This window comes from Scyliorhinus canicula, chromosome 3 (genome assembly GCF_902713615.1).
Source record: "Scyliorhinus canicula chromosome 3, sScyCan1.1, whole genome shotgun sequence".
In the NCBI taxonomy this organism is placed as follows: Eukaryota; Metazoa; Chordata; class Chondrichthyes; order Carcharhiniformes; family Scyliorhinidae; genus Scyliorhinus; species Scyliorhinus canicula.
Window position 1 is genome coordinate 239,642,590 of NC_052148.1, and position 20,772 is coordinate 239,663,361.

Genomic DNA, 20,772 nt, shown 5'->3' on the forward strand with positions numbered 1-20,772 from the left:
TAGGTGGATTGGCCATGTTAAATTGCCCGTAGTGTCCTAAAAAGTAAGGTTAAGGGGGGGGGTTGTTGGGTTACGGGTAGAGGGTGGATACGTGGGTTTGAGTAGGGTGATCATTGCTCGGCACAACATCGAGGGCCGAAGGGCCTGATCTGTGCTGTACTGTTCTATGTTCTATGAAACCGAATGGTCTCTTTCTGTCGGGATTCTATGGATTCTTTGTAACTCGTGATAACTTTGACAGCTGTTTTCTAGTTGCCTGAGGCCCCAGCATGTTGAGAGTACCTGTTCAGGTACAGGACCCTGGTTGGTGCCCATGACTACTGGTGGCTCTAGGTTCATTGACAGAGGCTGAAAAACTGCTGTCCTCACTCAAAGAACCCCAAGAGAAGCCCCCAGTTGCAGCTGGCAGCCGTTCCTCTACTCTTGTAAGGCACACTTGCATCTCCCTGTTAACCAGTGATAGAGAAGACTCATCATCCTCTCGCCTTGCCACTGCTCTGTGGAACTCGTGGTCAAAGCAATGGAAGGCAGGAATGAAGTGGTGTTGTCCCCTCTGAAAAATCCTTCTCCTCCTCCTCCTCTTTCTCAGAGGTGAACTGCAGGCCCTCGGCCTCTGTGGCTCACTGTCCTTCCAGAGTGACGAAACCTGCACAAAAGAACACAACTACTCCCACCCATGTCTGCTGTGGTTCTTTTTCTAATAATAATCTTTATTGTCGCAAGTCGGCTTACATTAACACTGCAATGAAGTTACCGTGGAAAACCCCTAGTCGCCACATTCCGGCGCATGTTCGGGTTCACAGAGGGAAAATTCAGAATGTCCCAATTACCTAACAGCACGTCTTTCGGAACTAGTGGAAGGAAACTGGAGCACTCAGAGGAAACCCACGCAGACATGGGGAGAACGTGCAGACTCCATACAGACGATGACCCAAGCCCGGAATTGAACTTCGAACCCTGGAACTATGAAGCAACAGCATTAGCCACTGTGCGACCATGCAGCTGTAAGTGCTACCGTGCCGCTTCACGTCCAGTGATGAACACATGAGCCCGAAGCCCCTTCACATTCTTCTTTCGTAACTTCAGCCTCATCTTCTGCGATATCCGCTTAAGGCTGTCATTTTCAGGGCCACCATCTGCGCAGGCGTCAGCAAGTGAACGTCAACTGCTCCACCATTGATCTTGGTCCTCTCCTGGGAGTGTTGGCATGTCTCTACTGCAGGCAGATGGAGGAACATTGAAAATCTCCACACAATGACCAGAAAAACACATATATTGCTGGTCACCCTCTGTCCCATTATCGGTCTCCTGGATGCTTCCTTCATATCTCAAACTCTCACAGGATGAAGAGGGTACTGTCAACATAGATGGATGCCTGTTGTCAGTGAATCATCGGGCAACTGATGCTCGTGCATCCCAATGCCAGGGCCTGCTTTGTCAATCTCTCATCATGTGCCGGTCCGTTCTGCTTTGCCAATTGCAAACCTCAACTTGCTGAGCAATAAGTATGACTCATCGTGACTGGGTGAAGAAGGTCAGTGATCCTTTTGCAAGCTGCAGGCATGTGCCTTGCTCAACCCACAGCTACTGACCTCCTAATAATATCATTGTTCCATGGTCATGCAGGAGGGTCTCTTCTTACCGTCCCCAAATGAAGTGTAGCTTCCATCTTTCCTGCCTAACTTGAAGGAGAACCTGCAAGGAAGTATCGTTATTCTGGCAAGTTGGCAACAGCCTCCTGGCCCACTCTTTAGGTCCTCAGCTGAGCCAAAGTGGTCCAGGCGTCTTCCATGCAGCAAGAGAGATCCTCACCAGAATTGCTGAGGTGAGCCCACATGGAATCAGGTTAGCACTGCGTGCACATCTGGAAGTCCTTTAATGATGGCGCCAGCACCTGCCTTTCCATCAGGTGATGCTGAGATCAGAGTCCTGCTGCCTGCACCCACGTCAGGATTCAATAGGCCTTGTGCCTTCATAATGTTAATGGCCGGCTGCGTTCATTCATTTGGCAATGGTGCCCGCTTCTGGGTGCTGAGACCCAGCTGCAGAAATTATAAGCAATCCTGTGTGTGCCCAGTCAATGATGTGCAGCATTTGGGGGAGCCTACGGTTTTGTCAAAGCCCATAAACCAGTCTTCCTGCTTCATTGAAGTCATTGGCTTTAGCAATGAGCACATCAATCACCTGGTGATTCCAAACGAGTAATAATAATAATAATCTTTATTCATGTCACAAGTAGGCTTACATTAACACTGGAATGGAGTTACTGAAGTTAATGAAGCCTACTTGTGGCAATGAGTGATTATTATTATTATTAATGTGAAAAGCCCCTCGTTGCCACATTCCGGCGCCTGTTCACGTACACAGAGGGAGAATTCAGAATGTTCAATTCACCTAACAAGCACGTCTTTCAGGACTTGTGGGAGGAAACCACAGCACCCGGAAGAAACCCACGGAAACACAGGGAGAATGTGCAGTCTCCGCATAGACAGTGTGCAAAGCCGGGAATCGAACCTGCGTCCCTGGCACTGTGAAGCAGTAGTGCTAACCACTGTGCAACTGTGCCGCCCATGTTGATTGGCATTTGATTGGCTGATGCTGAGGCAGCTGCCTGCGCTGTAGCTTAGAATGATCCTGAGATGTAAAACTTAGGGGACACAATGACATTGTTAGCCATATGCATTACACCTTGTACTGGCTCCAAATGGCACTGCAGCTGATGTTATAGCTCCTGAGCCAGCATCTCTGGTAAAGCAGAACCTCATTACTAAATACCCCTCTGTCAACCTCAGGTGCATACTTTTGGATCTATATGCTAAAATAAACAATAAGGCCTGCTGAGAGTTAACCTCCTCTTACCGCTGTGACTGCCTGGAGTCACGCCATCTCCTGCTCTTCCAGCTACAATAGTGGTCTGGGCGGCAAACCCATCGAGACCAATCAAATGTTTGCCAGAAACCATGGTTGAATTCACTCCTCTGACTCACCAAATTACTTTCACAAATGATTACACTCCAGCTGCTAAAAGTCCGAAAAATCTCACCAGCTGGCTATAGGCAATAGGCTAACCGTGATTTACTTTGATACCTTTATAGAATAGAATAGAACAGTACAGCACAGAACAGGCCCTTCGGCCCTCAATGTTGTGCCGAGCAATGATCACCCCAATCAAACCTTCTATCCACCCTATACCCGGAACCCAACAACCCCCCCTTAACCTTACTTTTTTTTTAAGGACACTACGGGCAATTTAGCATGGCCAATCCACCTAACCCGCACATCTTTGGACTGTGGGAGGAAACCGGAGCACCCGGAGGAAACCCACGCACACACGGGGAGGACGTGCAGACTCCGCACAGACAGTGACCCAGCCGGGAATCGAACCTGGGACCCTGGAGCTGTGAAGCATTTATGCTAACCACCATGCTACCATGCTGCCCTTTAAAATGAATATTCACCAGAAGTTGCTCCTCCAGGCTTTTCAGTCCTATGATTACTATCAGTGATTTAAAATTGGTCAATAGGGTGGCACAGCTATAGGTAGAGATACTAATTGGAAACATAAAATCAGCAGCTGACAATTTCAGGCAACCATGTTGAACACCAAAAAGAAGCCCTGATTCAAAGTGTTGATTCAGCAAATTCTGTGAGTGAAATGTCGATGCCAGCTTGCAGGTGACCTTTCAGTGCCTCTTGTTTGGGTGTGTTCCCAAGTGGAAGGTTTTCCCATCTTCATTTTGATCTTCTCCGTTTTCTTCAGCCATCCTGATTATATGGATTTTAAAAAACCCTCAAAATATCTAACTTGGGTTCTGTTTCTTTCCATTTCCTATAAAATTGAGTTAATTTCAATATTAATCACTCAATGTAACAGCCATCTGGCTCATTACATTACCTTCTGAAATGTCTTTGCTATCAGATAGAGCACAGATACAATTCTGAATTTGATATCATCTGGTAGTCATTATCACAGTTCAAGGGAGCTCATTATTTTGGGTGTTCCATGGGTGTAAATAAAATCGAGAGTGTGGGACCTACTAACCAGGGGGAGATTTGCTGCTCCCGTTTTCATTGGGCTGGAGCAGAATATCTCCCGACATGTTCAAATCGCATTTCACGCTGCTGTAAAAGTGATGCAATGGTTTCCCTCCCACCCCGCCAGTGATGTAATGGGATTGAATGTCAGGAACATCATTTCCACACATTTACATCTAATTATTAGATCTCTCCGTCTGAATAATTCCCCCCACCCCATAAGAATGTCCATTCACATCGGCATGCAGGCAGACTAGCATGATTGAAATTGACCTGGATAGATCTCGCAAGGCACACTGGCTGTCGGGAAGCCCATGGGAGGCCTCTTCTCATATCTACTGGTCGCGTTTGATAGATCGTACCAAACACCTTCTCTTTGCAGCTTTTCATTTTTTTAATTCTAAACCTCTGCACTTCAATATTTAGTGTGATATTTTAATTAAAAACGAGTAAGAATGAAAATTAGCAGATGTAACTAGTATTATGATAACATCATTGTAAACATCTAATTAGATTGGCGACACAAATATTGGCCCAATGCAGGCGAGCATGCCAGGAGCAACACCAGGCATATCAAAAAATGAGGTGTCAACCTGGTGAAGCTATGAAACAGGACTACCTATGTGCCAAACAGCATATGAAGCAAGTCATCGAGAGAGCTAAACGATCCCACAAACTCTTAGGTTCTGCAGTCCTGGCAAATTCAGACATGAATGGTGGTGGACAAATATCCCCATCCTCAATGATGGATGAGCCCAGCACTGTGCAAAAGATCATTCTTGCATTCGCAACAATCATCAGCTAGATGTTCTGAGTGGATGATCCATCGTGACCTCCTCTAGAAGTCTCCATCATCACAGATGCCAGTCTTCAGCCAATTTGGTTCACTCCATGTGATATCAAGGAACAGCTGATGGCACTGGATGCTGAAAAGGCTATCGGCCCTGACAATACTCCGGCAATAGTCCCGTGCTCCAGAATTTGCAGCACCCCACACCACGTTGTTTGAGTACAGCTGCAGCACTTGCATCCAACTGGTAATGTGGATATTTGCACGGATATGCCCTGTGCACAAAAAACCAGAAAAAATCCAACCCTATAATTACCGCTCCATCGGTCTACTCTCAATCACCAGCAAAGTGGTGGAAGGGGTCACCAACAATGCTATCAAGCAGCACTTACTCAGCAATAACCTGCTCACTGTACTCAGTTTGGGTTCCATCAGAGTCAATCAACACCTGACCTCATTACAGCCTTCGTTCAAACATCGACAGTAGAGTGGAGTGCTAGCGGTGAGGTGAGATCAATTGCCTTTGAGATCAAGACTGCATTTGACTGAGTATGGCATCAAGGTGCCCTAGTAAAAATGGAGTCGATGGGAATCAGGGGGAAAACTCTCATTGGTTGGAAGCTGATTGTGTCGGTTAGGGGTCAATCACCTCAGCTCCAGGACATCACTGCAGGAGTTTCTCAGAGTAGTGACCTAGGCCCAACCATCTTCAGCTGCTTCATCAATGGCCTTCCTTCCATTATAATGTCAGAAGTAGGGATGTCTGCCGATGAATGCACAATATTTTGTATCATTTGCGACTACTCAGATACTGAAGTAATTCATGTCCAAATGTAGCAAGACCTGGATAAATCTCAGGCTTGCACTGACAAGTGGCGAGTAACATTTGCGCCACACAAGTGCCAGGCAATGACCATCTCCACCAAGAGGGGATCTAACCATCACCCCTTGGCGTTCAATGATATTACCATTGCTGAGTCCTCCACTATCAATATTCTGGGAATTACCATTGACCAGAAACTTGACTAGCTATATAAAGGCTGTGACTACCAGAGCAGGTCAAATTCTAGGACTACTATGGCAAGTAACCCATCTCCTGACCCCCCCCCCCCCCCCCCCCACCCACACACACACACACACACACACACACACACACACACACACACACACGCGCACACACACACACACACACACACACACACACACACAAGCCTGGACACCATCTACACGGCACAAGTCAGAAGTCTAATGAATTCTTCCCACTTGCCTGGATGAGTGCAGCTCCAACAACACTCCAGAAGCTCATCCACGTCAAAGCAACCCACTTAATTGCTACCCGTTCCACAAACATTAAATCCCTCCACCATCAACGAATAGTGGCAGTTGTGTGTAAAAGGTAAACTCATCATCGTCACAGATGACCTTAGGCTGCTTTCCCTTTGAGAGGGAGAGCTGACTGGTGGTGATATAACGTGAGGACCACCACACCTTAGGCAAGGGACATGGTTGAGAAGACGAAGCCTTTATGAATAACTTCAGCAAGTATGGCAACCTGCGCTATTGGCCTTACTCTGCATCACAAACCAGCTGTCCAGCCAACTGAACTAAACTGGCAGCTGTGTACCATTTGCAAGGTGCACTTCAGGAGCTCACCAAGGTTCGTGAAGCAGCACCTTCCAAACTCGTGGCCACTACTATCTAGAAGGACAAGAGTAGCAGATACCTGGGAACCCTATCACCTGGAGGTTACCCTCCAAGTCACTCACCATCCCGACTTGGAAATATATCGCCGTTCCTTCACAGTTCCTTGGTCAAAATCCTGGAAATCCCTCCCTAACAGCACTCTGGGTGTACCTACACTTCCGACACTGCAATCATTCAAGAAGGCAGCTCACCAACACCTTCTAAATGCTGGCCTAGCCATAGCCTGGGGGCAAATAGTTGGATGTAATTCCAGCACAGCCACGTACCCTTTTCTTGTCATGAACTGAATCTGTTGACCGTTCATTTGTTTTAAGTAACGCTGTCAACCCCAAAACTACACAGCCTCACCCCAACATATTTCAACCTATGTCCCTCATCCCCAGAAATGTTAACTCATCTCCCTCACCCTCACTCTCCCTCCCCACCCCTCACTTCATGAAAATGTCCAGTCCCCTCCAACCCACCGAACGCCCTAACGGTCTGACTCTTCTAGCATCCGCCTGACAGAAGCCAAGGTTTCCTGAAGGTGAGTCAGGAGAGGGGGTATGGGAGGAGATGTATACTGCTTGTGGGGGCTGGGGTCAGTACTGTCCTGGAGGACAAGAAGAGGTGAATATTGTCCGGAGGGGGGTTGTGTACATTGCCATGAGAGGTAGAATAAACATTGCCAGGGCAGGGTCAGTGTGGTGGTGGGAAGATGGAGGGGAGAACATTGTCGGGAGGGAGATGCAGAACACGCAGGGGTGGTTGAATCAGTCAATCACCTGTTTCCTAGCTTTATGTGACATTGTCACCCCTCTTTCCCTTGTCAACCTATGCTCCCAACACATTCAAAGAATCATAACACTGCAGACGGAGGCCATTCGGCCCATCAAATCTGCACCAAGCCTCCGAAGGAGCACCCCACCCAGGCCCCCACCCTATCCACATTGGGGGACGTGTGTGGGAATCCCAATTTACTCCCACATGAAAGGTGACCTGACCTATACAGTGGCTGCAGGTGATCAGGGCAATACTTTCCTAGATGTACACCTTCCAATTAAGCCCTTGTTTGTTGGCCCTCGGAAAAATCTGAAGACTAATCAAGACTAAAGCAGGGTTTAAAGCACAAGCATGCCTCCTTCTTTCCATGTACACTCTAACATCCTGAGATGTCTGGGGGATGGGGGTGGGCGGGCAGACGCATTGTGTGGGGGAGGCATTGAAAATCGCTGGGATGGGGGCGGTTGGTGAATGTTGCCCTGATGGAATGTTGAACATTGCTGGGACAGGGGCTGAACATTGCTTGGCATTTTTTTGGTTTTGTACCAGCTTTGGAAAGCTCCATGTGCAACCGAAATGTCAAAACAAATTAAATCGAAAATCTCCATATTCTTCACAAAGCATTACGATTTGAGGCTTCCCTACTCTAGGACTCAAAATGATTTTTTTTGTTGAACAATCTGGGGCGAAATTCTCCGCCCCCCACGACGGGTGGGAGAATAGCGGGAGGGCTTTCCCGACATTTTTGCCGCCCTCCCGCTATTCTCCCCCCTCCCCGCCGAAGTCCCGACCCGAATCGCTGCCGCCGTTTTTTTACGGCCGGCAGCGATTCTCAGCTGTTAGATGGGCCGAAGTCCCAGCCCTTGCCGCCGTTTTTACGAACGGCAAACACACCTGGTCTTGCCGTTCGTAAAAACGGCGTGACTAACTCGCTATTAATAACCATGGCACCGATTGGCACGGCCGTACCACGGCCATGCCAAGGGTGCCATGGGCCCGCGATCGGTGGGCACCGATCGCGGGCAGCGGGCCCGATGCCCGCGCACTACTTGTCCTTCCGCCGCCCCGGAGTATCCATTCGCGGGGCGGCTGAGAGGCAACCCGGCCCGCGCATGCGCGGGTTTCGCACAAAAAACGCGATGACGTCACCCGCGCATGCGCGGGTTGGAGTCTTCCAAACTGCACATGCGCGGCTGACGTCATATGACGCGTCAGCCGGCGCTAACTCCGGCAAGCGGGCTTAACGATTTTCGTTAAGCCCGTCTTGCCGGAGCCTACGGCGTCGGGCTGCTAGCCCCGACCGGGGACCAGAATCGGTTCCCGGTCGGGAAGGGGCGCGCTGCCGTAAAACCCACCTGGGTTTTACGGCAGCTTTACGATTTCTCCCGTTTTGGGAGAATCGCGCCCCTGGTATTTGATAACTTGATTACATCCACTGATGTAATTTTAGAGATATCAAATAGTTGCTTGGTGTACAGAACAGGAGTATTGTTGACACGCATATTAGCAGTGTGAAACAGCCAGTTTCACCTGTTGCCCACCGCTTGCTAATCAACCGGTCCTCTCTTCTCATGCAGTATAAATTGCAGTTCTATTTACAATCTGTATTCTTGCGATTCTGTCACAATGAATGCAAGACGAAAAGTTTTGACAGTATGTCTCTTTTTTTCCGGCAATAGTTTAGAGATTTTCATTATCTCTCAATGTTTCTAGATGGAAAGGTCAATCCCTAACCTTTTCACACTTGCATGTTTTGTAAGGTGTACATTATTCCAAAAGGATTGATTTATCTATATAACATTCATGAGTGTTCTATCATCAGGACACATCTTCTACAGAATCTCATTTAAAACATTTGACAAATAGAATCTCGTACCCATTGCCTCCACGAGAGCCAGTATTTCTACAGCCATAGTATTTTAACAGTCCGTTTATTTTCTTAGTTTTTCAAGCCGGAGGATAATATTTTATTAAACATGTAATTTTATCCTTGTGGCAGTGACCCCATCCACTGGCTTAAGTTTGATGTTAGAGCAGTTGAAGTGGGCTCACCAGGGTCAGCAAGGCGGTCCATGGGGGTGTGTGTTAGTTTAACGGCAGGTGATGTCTTCACCTTGAGTGGCCCTTGCTACAGGTGTGTCTCTGTTGGACTGTATGTAGGAGGGACCACACCCCCATGTTGCTGACATGTTGTTCTCCATCCAGCAGTGGTGGGATGAGGCGCTTAAGTGCAGCACAGTAGCACATGGGCGACACGGTGGCACGATGGTTAGCACCGTTGCTTCACAGCGCCAGGGTCCCAGGTTCGAATCCAGCTTGGGTCACTGTCTGTGCGGAGTCTGCACATTCTCCCCGTGTCTGCGTGGGTTTCCTCCGGGTGCTCTGGTTTGCTCCACAAGGCCTGAAAGATGTGCTCGTTAGGTAAATTGGACATTCTGAATTCTCCCTCAGTGTACCCGAACAGGCGCCAAAGTGTGGAGATTAGGGGATTTTCACAGTAACTTCATTGCTGTGTTAAGGTACTTGTGACACTAATAAAGATTATTATTATGTGGCCATTTAAGACCCTTAGTTCGCTTCTGGATGGGGAAACCATCTCGACCCTGCTCTATCCGGACTTTATCAGGGAGGGAGTATGGACAGGCAGTGGCAAAGTGGCATTGTCATTGGACTGGTAATACAGAGACTCAGGGTAATGCTCTGGGGACCTGGATTTGAATCCTACCACGGCTGATGGTGGAAATTTGATTTCAATAAAATTCTGGAATTAAAAGTCGAATGATGACCATGAACCATTGTCAATTGTTGTAAAAAAAAAACCTATCTGGTTCACTAATGTCCTTTAGGGAAGGAAACCCACCATGCTTATCTGGTCTGACCTACACGTGACTCCAGATACACAACAATGTGGTTGACTCTTAAGTTCCCTCTGAAATGCTACTCAGTTCAAGCGCAGCTAGGGATGGGCAACAAATGCTGGCTTTGCCAGTGACACCCACATCCCATGAAATGCATTTTTAAAAGTCAGGAAGACAGTGAGGTCTCGACCTCACACCTTTCTGCCCTATTTACATGGCCCATCCACCTCACAGCCCTACTCCGGGGGAAAGCATTAAATTCAGCCCCGTGAACCCAGCTGTGCCAGAGTACCCATCAGGAATACTAGCAAGGGTCACTAAAAATGCTGAGCTAATTATGCTTTGGGTTGCCAAAGGATGGGAACCTAAGTAACCATTTTTTCAGATTTTATTATTCTTAATGTTTTATTTTTCTTTAAACATATTAGAGTGTTTCAATATAGTACTTATTCCAACACTGCAAAACTATTATCTGGGTCTCGTCGGAGTGCACAGCCAGTTCAGCTGACCAATCAAACTTCACAATTGCCCTGTTTCTTCTTTAGGTATAACATCTTATTTCCATGATGGCCTGATATGAATAACCAGGATGGGAGGAGTAACACTGTCTGAATAGGATTATTGATTTAAAGTTATTTCAGACCTGCTCCTCTTAATACCAAAACAAAAATATTTAAGAGCCCACCAGCCTGACTCTCAAGTTTAAATTTAACTCAAAACTTATCAATAACACATTTTTCAAATTCCATACTGCTACACCATAAGAAATCAGCAACATGCATCATGGAAATACATGGAAGATTTGCTCTCCAATACCACTAAAGCATTGCAGAATTGGCTTTTAATTGAACACGACCTATTTTCAGAAAAACAAATCTCCCCACACCCTGGAAGCATCCACGCTTTTCTTTTAGTTTCCCTGCTTCATTTGCTACCCCTTCGGCTGATGTCAGAGACGCTTCCCCCTGAAAAGTATCGCCCTTCAGGAATGTGGCTTTTATGTTGATTGACCCACCGGACCCATGAGTAGGTGGATGAAAGAGCTGAAGAAGTTTTAAAATCATAGCAGGGGTATGTAGGGGGCGATTCTCCAGTATTGGGCCCAAGTGTTTCCGCCGTCGTGAAGTCCGTCGCGTTTCACGACAGCGCGAACCGAGCCCGGTTACGTACGATTCTGCCCACACAAGGGGCCAGCACGGTGCTGGAGCGGTTCACGCCGCTCCATCCTTCTATCCCGGTGCAAAATGGGCGCCGCACCAACCCGCGCATGCGCAGTTGGGCCAGCTCCATCCTGCGCATGCGCAGTTGGGCCAGTTCCATCCTGCGCATGCGCAGTTGGGCCAGCTCCATCCTGCGCATGCGCAGTTGGGCCACGCCATCCTGCACATGCGCGGGAGACTTCTTTAGCGTGCGGCCCCGACTCAAGATGGAGTTGGTGTTCAGGGGCCGGCGGCGCCTGAAAGTAGGCCCGGGGGGGGGGGGGGGGGGGGGGGGGGGGGGGGAAGAGGCCGACCGGGAGATCAGTGGGCCCCGATTGCGGGCCAGACCCCATCAGAGGCCCCCCAGTGAAGGAGCCCCCTCTCCCCCACCTCCCCCTCCACAGACTGCCCCCCCCCAACCGTTCCCGCCAGCAGCGACCAGGGGTGAATGGCACCGGCGGGACTCTGTCGAATCGGTCCGGCCGCCCACCCATCCGGGCCTGAGAATCGCCGGCCCCGATGATGCCAGTGGCCCGCGGCTAGTGCCGCGCCTAACACACCTCGGAGAATTACGCGCCGTGGCGTGGTTGCTGCGATTCTTCGGCCCGGCACGGGGCTCGGAGAATCGCCCCCGTAGTACTGCACAGCTATAGGCACTCACACATTCATCACAAGGCTAAGAATTTGTGCCCACCCCCTCCCCCAGGGTGTTTCCCAGTGGTGGAGGAAGCTCGCCATTGGCCACTGTTTACAGTGGCTTCCCCGTCCCGCCGCCGGAGAACCTGTCATAGGGGGGAGGCGCGTCACCTTCGGCAGCACCGTAAGATCGCGCCGGTGGGAGGGGCCTCCCTAATCCTCCTTGTAACCGTTACAATTTGTTCAGATTCATCATTAACTTCATACTTTTCTTCAGGGTCTTCATGTTCCATTTGTCTTTGCTTTGGTTAGGTTTGTAGCCTTTGTTAGAGACACATGTCAGTACTTGAAGTTATTTGAATTTAACTTAAAAAGTACAGTGACGAATAAAGCTCGAAACTGGAAGTCACTGCAGGACGAACAATTTTTTTGCTATTAACCAGAAACACGAGCTGGAACAACATTTTCCAGAAAGCTCCCCTGAAGTTTCTGTGATGACATATTGTATAATCTGAGCATTTCTCAACAATTTCGGCAGTAGCAGACAGATGCCTTCCATTTGATGCCTTTTTGTTCAAACCTCCCACTGGGAACATTACTTTGTCTGCCACTCTGATGACTTTAGTCTCTGGCCCATTTTGTAGCATTCCTGCTGTGTGGCTGATCATTTAAAATGGAGCAATTGATGACTGAGCAGTTAAACTGCGAAATGAAACTATTCAGTTGTTTTGGAAAAGAAACTGCAGCTTTTACATAGTGTCCGGGAAGCACTTTCCTACTTTCTGAACAACGCAGGAACAGGTGCAGGAAATCTTACAATAAGATGCCGGATGAAGTGAAGAATAATATTTACACATAACATACTGTTTGCTTTTTCTAAATTATGCTTCTCGAATTAATGTTCATACATTCAATAGGTTCTGCACACACTTTAGACAAATCTTCAATTATCAATGCATTTGTTGTTCCTTTATCCCTCATCCTGTTGCTAGTGTTCTGTTTGTTTGTCTGCGGATATCTGATATAGGTAGGCCAGCTGTCTAGTTTTGTCTGGTTTCTAAGGTGGCTGTCCAGTCCTTCCAACAAATGAAAAGCGGAAAGTGTGAGCCTGGTTTTCCGCTATTGCATTTACAGTAAAAACTGTGCATGAGTTAAAAATTTGGTGAGGGCGTGAATGGACCAATTTGTACGTGGGCCCAGCCTTTCTTTTCCTAAATGCTTGGCAGTTTTCAGAACTTTGATTTCGACAAAGCAAGTGCCTCTTTGTTTCCACGATCTTCCATTACTCGGTTACGACCTATGCAAAAAGATTTCCGATTCTTTATTTTAAATCTGATCTTGGTAACTATCCTTTTCCGCAGTTCTTCTTTAATTGTGGTTCCACTCCCGCCCGCCCCAAACACTGTTCATGGTAGTTCTCTTTATGTCTGCTCATATCGTAACTTTTCTTATTATCGTTGTTACCATTTTACCCCAATATGTCAAAGTTCAACATTTTCCTCACTTATGAGTGCTCGGGCCTGCTTATAATTCATCAACACTTACTTCACTTTCTGATAGGTTTTGTGTACTTTGGAAATTGAAGTGAAGTAATAATTTGGTTACTGAGTTATCACTGGTAGAAACAGAGGGCAGAAATAAGGAAAAATCTATGGGCTGGATTCTCTGTTCTGGCATCTACGTGCTCCCATCAGAGGAGACTTGCGACTAGTCACTGCTGGTTTGAGGAGCGATGCCCAGGTACAATTCACTCCTTTTTCATGCAACATTAGGCAGGGAGATGGGGTCGCGGATTCCAGCAGAATCCTGGTAACGGGCCGCCACTTACCAAGGTCCGGCAAAACGGGCCCCCTTCATTCCATCCCCCCCCCCCCACCCCCACCATGGGAATAACAGGTCACCCTCTCTGACAACGCACATACATGAGAGTGACCCAATACCCCCACCCCATCAGACCCCTTCAGCCCCCTCCATCAGGCCCCCTTCCTGATTTTCACAACAGAAAGCACTTAGTTGCTTTTGATGTTGTGAGAAACTGCTAGTCAGAGCAAGAGTGTTTATAAATGTTGTGGTTAGCATCAAAGCAGGGTAATGGGGATGCATTGAAGCATGAAGGGATCTATAAATCAACAGTCCACCAAGCAGCTGTCTCTGGGGTAATAAAATTGTCAATCAGTGGCTAATGAAATGTATTGCTGTGTGAAACTGAATGGGAAATTTGCATTTCAAATGCTGTCAAGGGATTTGAAACCCTTAGAAGCTTTGGTGAAATTGTCTGACATTTGTAACAGCTATTGCTTTAAACACTTTTGCCTGAGACAGCAAATGTTGGGGAAGAGTAAGTGAAAATGCAGTGATTTCTCACTCCACTGCCTGGAAAACTCTGCAGCTTTCAAGCAGGGGTCTCTGTGGGTGTCTCTGTTGGGGGTCAGAGGGGGTCTGATGGGGGATGAGGGTATCGGTGAGGGGTGGTGGGCTGGGGTGGGCAGGATTTGCATTGTGGGGGGCAAGGTGGACTTCCGATGGACTTTAGAGGCACCTCCATCGAGCACTGACCCAATGCGCAGTCCACCACGTCAGGGCCACGCTTGAAAATACTTGAACCAATTCACACCCGCATAAATCTCGTCTGAAAGGGTTGGAATATCAGGGGGGCTGGAGAATCGAGCTTTCAGTCTGTTAATCGGATGCAAATGGGTGCAAATGACCCATTTGTATGGTGCTTTCAGCGTGGTACGTGTAGCAGGGGACTGGAGGAATGGAATGGGCTTGGCGCCCGGTGCCAATCTCGTTTATCGGCCGACGTTCTATTCTCCGCTGGATATGGAAACCCACTATCAACGGAGGGCAACAGAGAATCCACCCTCTGTATCTGGTAAAATAATAAAGTGATGCTGGGACAGGAAAGAAAACCATGGATGTGAAAGTAAATTGGAATAAAAATAAAGCTGAAATTTTTACTGGGATGTTTGTCAAAAATGTTGTTTTAGACTGTAGCTTAACTTGGTTTTGAGTTTGCCGAAAGAACATTACACAGATGGTCCTTGAATTGGTGTTGAAATAGCTAACAGTGAATTTGTAAACGATCTAGTGGTTTTAGTGGATCTTTAACATGTCCGATCAATGCAGAATAACGTTCAATAAAGCTAATAGACGTTGTCAAAACAGTAGATACAACCAGTCATATTTCCAGTTCTCTCATTGGATTGTTCATTGAGTAATGTGTCCAGTCCTGGTTGTCAGAACAGAAACGAGCCACTCAAAATACTGGAGACAGTGCAGCGAATAAATAAAAGCATGATCTTTAGTATCAAAACTCTGAGTTGTGAGGAAAGGCTGGAGAAAACTTTGGCATTTCAATCTGGAAGGGAAGCGTATGAGAAATGTCAGAAGGTGGGGAAGGAAAATTGTACATAAATTTTGAAGGTAAAATAAAGGAATAAAAGTTGAAATTGTTCACATGTAAATTTAGAACAATGATTGGTAAATTCTACTTCAAACAATGATCAACGTATACAATAAACCTTTTGATAGAAACAATTAGATGCTGCAATGGAGGGGCATTTGTGTTTTTCTGGATGAAGAATTAAGATGAATTAAATGGCCTTTATCTTAACCTTGCAGATTGTGTTTTTTTCAAATCACTGAAGCCTCAGATCGGCTGGGGTTTATGTCTTAGGTTAACCATCAGATCAGCCGACCATTATGCTATTCTACATGTATGACCAAGTGGAAAATATTGCAGTTTTACTTCTGGTATATCATTAAATTTAAGTGCAGAAGGAGGCCACCCGGCCCATTGAGTACGCACCGGCCCTCGGAATCTTGGTATGGTGAAACCAGAGCTTTCTTTCAAAAGGAATTGTAATATTCCGAGTTTATCATGGAACTTCCAGCATAAAAAGTTCCCCAAATTCCCAGTGCAGTGACATCAATCAAGGCTAAATGCAATTATAATAAAATAAGTCTCTTCTACCTGCCTAAGTTGATTCAAAAAAACAACATTGTAATGCAAACACAAATACTGCGGATGCTGGAAATTGAAATAAAAACGGAAAGTGCTGGAAAAACTCATCCGATCAAGCAGCTGTCGTGGCGAGCTTCATGAAAGGTCAACATTGACCTGAAGGGGTGATAACTCTTCTCGCCACAGATGCTGCCTGACCTGCTGTGTATTTTCTGTCTTTCTGCTATAATGCTTGAAAAATACTTGGTGGAGAATATTTCGTCGAAAATAAGTACTTTGAGAAATCAGAAATACAACTGGATCATTCCAGCTGTTGGGCATGATCATTTTAAAAAAAATTATTTTTGATGTAACCATCAATTCACGAACACGTGTAGTTGGATCAGAACAGAGGCTTTAATACACTTACAATAGAGCCAGCCTATTCGTCATTGAACTTCAGGTGAACTGAAGTTGGCTCTAAGGCACTGATCTTTATACATCGGTCCCGGGGGAGGAGTCCTGGGCAGAGCCAAATGAGGAGCCCAGTACAAACACTCGCGTATTCCCAGAGCGGCTCCCCCTGGTGGTCGGATAGTGCAACTGCACTTACAATGGGTAGATAACAAACATATATACATGGAGTGATATTGGCAACTATATATAGTGTGAATCACATTCACCACAATTTTATTAAGGCATATATAATTTTAACACTTTTCAACAATAACTTCCAACAGAACACACAACAAAATAACCATCATTCCCCCCAAACACAAACCCCAACCCACATGGTTTATAAAAACACACCGCTAGCCCTTCCTGGCCCTTCCATCAATGGTTTTCCTACCCTCATTCGCCAGTTCCATGCCTGCCCTTTTTCCCCTTCCCCCGGGCTCCCAGGTCTTCTGACACTCCAAAGATTGCCATCTCTGGATTCTGAGCCACCCTCCCTTGCAGGACCTCTAACATAATGTCTGCAAATCTCTGCCAAAAGCCCCTCCACCTCGGACATGCCCAGAACACATGTACATGATTCGCAGGACATCCCCCACACCACACACACCTGTCCTCCACCTCCTCAAAGAACCTGCTCATCCGGACCACAGTCATATGAGCCTGTGGACCACCGTGAATTGTATCAGGCTGAGCCTGGTACACGACGAGGATGCATTAACTCTCTGCAGGGCCTCCTCCCATAACCCAGCCTCGTACTTCCCACCCCAACTCTTCTTCTTCTCACTTTCTCTTCACCTCCTCTATTGGGGCTCCCTCCCACTGTATCAGATCTCTGAGACCTTCCCCTCCCTAACTCCTAATCTCAACATCATCTTATCCTGTAACCCCCTTTGCGGGAGGTGTGGGAAGTTCGAGACCTACCTCCGTACAAAATCCTTCACTCGCAAGTACCGATACCCATTCCCACCTGGCAACTCAAACTCCTCCTCCAGCTCCTCAAAACTCGGAAAACCCTTCATCAATAAATAGATTCCCAAATCTCTCGATCCTTGCCCGCTGTCACCTCCAAAAGCTCCCCCCCCCCCCCCCTCCCCCGGAGCGAACCGATGGTTAGTGCATAGCGCATACCGACGCCACCTCCAAACCCCTGTGCTGCCGTTTGGCATGATTTAACCACCCCATTGCGCCCACCGTGGATCTGGACATGCCTGGTAAATAGTGGGAAAGGCCAAAATCGAGATTCGCGCCGGGCGTGAACCAGTTTGCTATCTAACCGATTGGCTCGCAATGGCGAGTTCTGGATCATGCCCAATATGGCAAGCATATCATTAACCCTCATTTGAATTTATCTCCATCTCATCAGCGAGATTGAAGTCAAATGCAACGGCCTTCTGGGAATCAACCAGGTCCCCAGCGAGAAATCACGCGGGATCATTTGGTACTCCTTTTTAAAAATGTGAAGCTGGCACAGTGGCTGCTAAGGGGATCTGAGGAGGCGAGTAGCCTTTTCCATTTTCTGGCCTGCAGCTCCAGGGCATTGTGCTGCTGCCCCCATGTTTACGGGGGCGGGGGGGGGGGGGGGGGGGGGGGGGGGGCTGGTGGGGGTAGGTTGAACTTGGTCAGGGAATGATGCATTCTAGGCTGGGGATCACCACTGGGGCCTTCAAGACATTTTTAAATATTGTGGATACCATAACAGGGGCAACTACAGCAGCTGCCTGTCTGTCCTACCAAGCACTTCCATGACAGAGCCCTGCTCTCGGTTCTGTGCTCAAAGTCATTTCAACTCCCTTTGACTGTGAGCACTCTAGCTTCACAGCTGAAAGCTATGGCTAATGAGGAATTGACCTTGATAGTTGTGAGAGCACTTCACAGCTGCAGGTTGTGTTGCTGCTTGCTCCTGCTGGTGGCTACAAATGCCTGGAAGCTACTGTTGTTGTTTCCTCCTTTTTCTGTGGCTGGAAAGAAGGACAATTTATTTCTAAGACAGCTGTGTCATGGAACACCGAGCTCAGGGGGATGTATGAGTCGAGAAGGCAATCCGGTTTGAAGCAAGAAGATGCTGTGGGACCTGGTGTGCGACATTAATCTAAATGGACCACCTGGTGACGCCGTGGAAGAAATGCTTTCGCAGATTGCTGATGCTTCAGTTTACTGGTGTGGTGAGTGTAACTGGCACATCACTGTGGGCTAAACACGCTGGAAGTCAAGGATGTCCAACTGCACCTTGTGCGCCAGTGGAATATGTGGATGCCAGGATTTGGTTTTAGTGAGATTGGGCCATGTGGGAGGGCCTGCACAGCTGCGACTCCTGGATGGAGAGTGGCACTGATACATGAAGCAAGTAACGTATTGATGGACAGATAATTTCTATGACAAAGTTCTGGACATGAGACCACATTCTCAGGTTTGGCCTCTGTTACTGTTGAGGAACAGGCGAGGGGTGGTACTGTGTGCTTTGTTTTTTTGTGAAAATGAGCTGATATAGCTTTCTATTTGGTGCCAATATGGAACAGTGACATTTTCTTGTTGTTTGATGGTTAGAGTGATATGTGGAATGTTAATGTTGATTTTAAAATCTTCGTTACTGTTGACCGTTTAATAAAGAAAATATTCTCAAGTGACTTCTCGTGGGTACACATGCCATGTCTCAGACGATGATTATCGCCTCCGACTTCAGGCTCTCCAGACGATGTCCGCCAAGGGCATCAAAGGCCAAAGAGCATGGAAAGCAGCAGGCCTCCACCTGGCACCTGGACATGACGGGGTTGTACTGGTGGGTGCCAGTGGGTTCTGAGGAGCAAGCACTGAGATCAATTGTGGGCAGGATGCGAGATGCCAGCCAGTGATTTGTTGGGAGGGTGGGCGGCGGGGGGGGGGGGGGGGGGGGGGGGGGTCTGAGAACTTGAGGGGGTGACAAGCGGAACTGATGCCAGGAGAGAGACGGTAACTTACCCTTGCAGCTCGGTGGAGGTCGTTAGTCTTTTTCTGACATTGTACGGCAGTCCTCCTGCTCATGCTGCCCGCACTGACAACCACTGCCACTGCTTCCCCGGCGGTGTTGGTGACCCTGCTACTGGTCCTCCAACATCCTCGGGGGAACAGGATGCCCTTCTCACATCCACAGTGTCAGGAAATCTGGCCAGGTCAGCATCCCCAACGCGAGGAGCAGGTCTGTGCGCAGCCATGCTTGTGTGTTGACTGGGAGTGAATGGAGAAGGACTGTTTAAAAGAAGCTCCCACTTGTTAGTGGCAAGATGCTGAGGCGCATGTCCGGTGAATCAGGAGGCGAGGCAGCCAGGAATGATAAGCTCGTAGGCTGTGAGATGAATTGCAGGCTGGAAACCTATTGAAAATAATGAAGAAAATTAGAGCTGTAGGCACAGAGCACAGCTGCACAATTGAATATTCTCTCTAGGCTCTACTTGAGAATTTACAAACTGAGAGCTTACGTTATGCATATCCGAGAAGTTAAGTACATGTTGGCCTATTTATGAAGATCTATGTGTACTCTGCTCAGTGTGTATCTCAGTGATATCATCACAGGTCATCTGTACCAGTTACTGACCAGTTACTAACAGATCACACTTTATGTTTAGTGGCACCAGTCAACTGAGCAACCAATCAGCTTTGTTAGAATATTTATGATCTCTGTCCTTATTTATCTATTTTGTTTCAGCTTATAATTGCTCTATACTTCATTGCTAATATTTATTCATCTCTGTTTTTTTTGCAGTGTTTAAAAATATCATATGGAAAGTCTACAGATTGCCTACAACTAATGGTAGGTGGTTGTGTGCACGGGAACAGATGGCTGAAAGTACACTGTCCTTCCTCATCCCCAAGCAAATGATTACACTCTTCATCCAGGAAGATATGAGAAGGTACAGTCTAGCCATTATTTGCATCAGTTTGCAGAGCGAATATATTTTATTGCAATATCAAAATCCCACCCTGCCTCCCGACAGCCCCAGTCCTGGTCTCAAAATTTTCTGTGGTACATGAATAATTCGAGCCGAGTGTTTACAAATTCATATTGACCTGCCAGTGATGTTGAGGGGTTACTTGATATTGGTTGTATGTACATTTCGAAGCTTTAATATCACTGCATGATCATTTGTAAACATTACAATCTGCGCTGCACTCCAATGTTTTTTCGAGGTTTTCAGAGTGCCTTTAGCTGTAATGCAATAGCAATCAGGTTACACATTTTGTTTCTTACTCCAGGAAGAATTTCAGTGAATAGTTCCAAGTCACAATTTTATTTAATCAACTCTATTTGACTTTCGAGAAAGAAAACACATCTGCTTATCAAGTATGTCACTAATTCTTCCAGGCGTTTCAGGACAATTAATAATTCTAAAGTATTCAAAATACTGAGAC

The 20,772-nt window shown here is 47.2% G+C and overlaps 1 protein-coding gene across 7 annotated transcripts in view; it reads left to right on the plus strand.

Moving 5' to 3' along the window:
- inpp4b (inositol polyphosphate-4-phosphatase type II B) overlaps window positions 1–20,772 on the plus strand; it is a 1,043,608-nt gene that overhangs the window by 784,190 nt on the left and 238,646 nt on the right. For all 7 annotated transcript variants that reach the window (XM_038792440.1, XM_038792442.1, XM_038792441.1 and 4 more), the window contains one exon: window positions 20,126–20,273. In XM_038792440.1, the coding sequence (XP_038648368.1) occupies window positions 20,126–20,273 (148 nt within the window). The remainder of the gene's footprint in view (window positions 1–20,125; window positions 20,274–20,772) is intronic.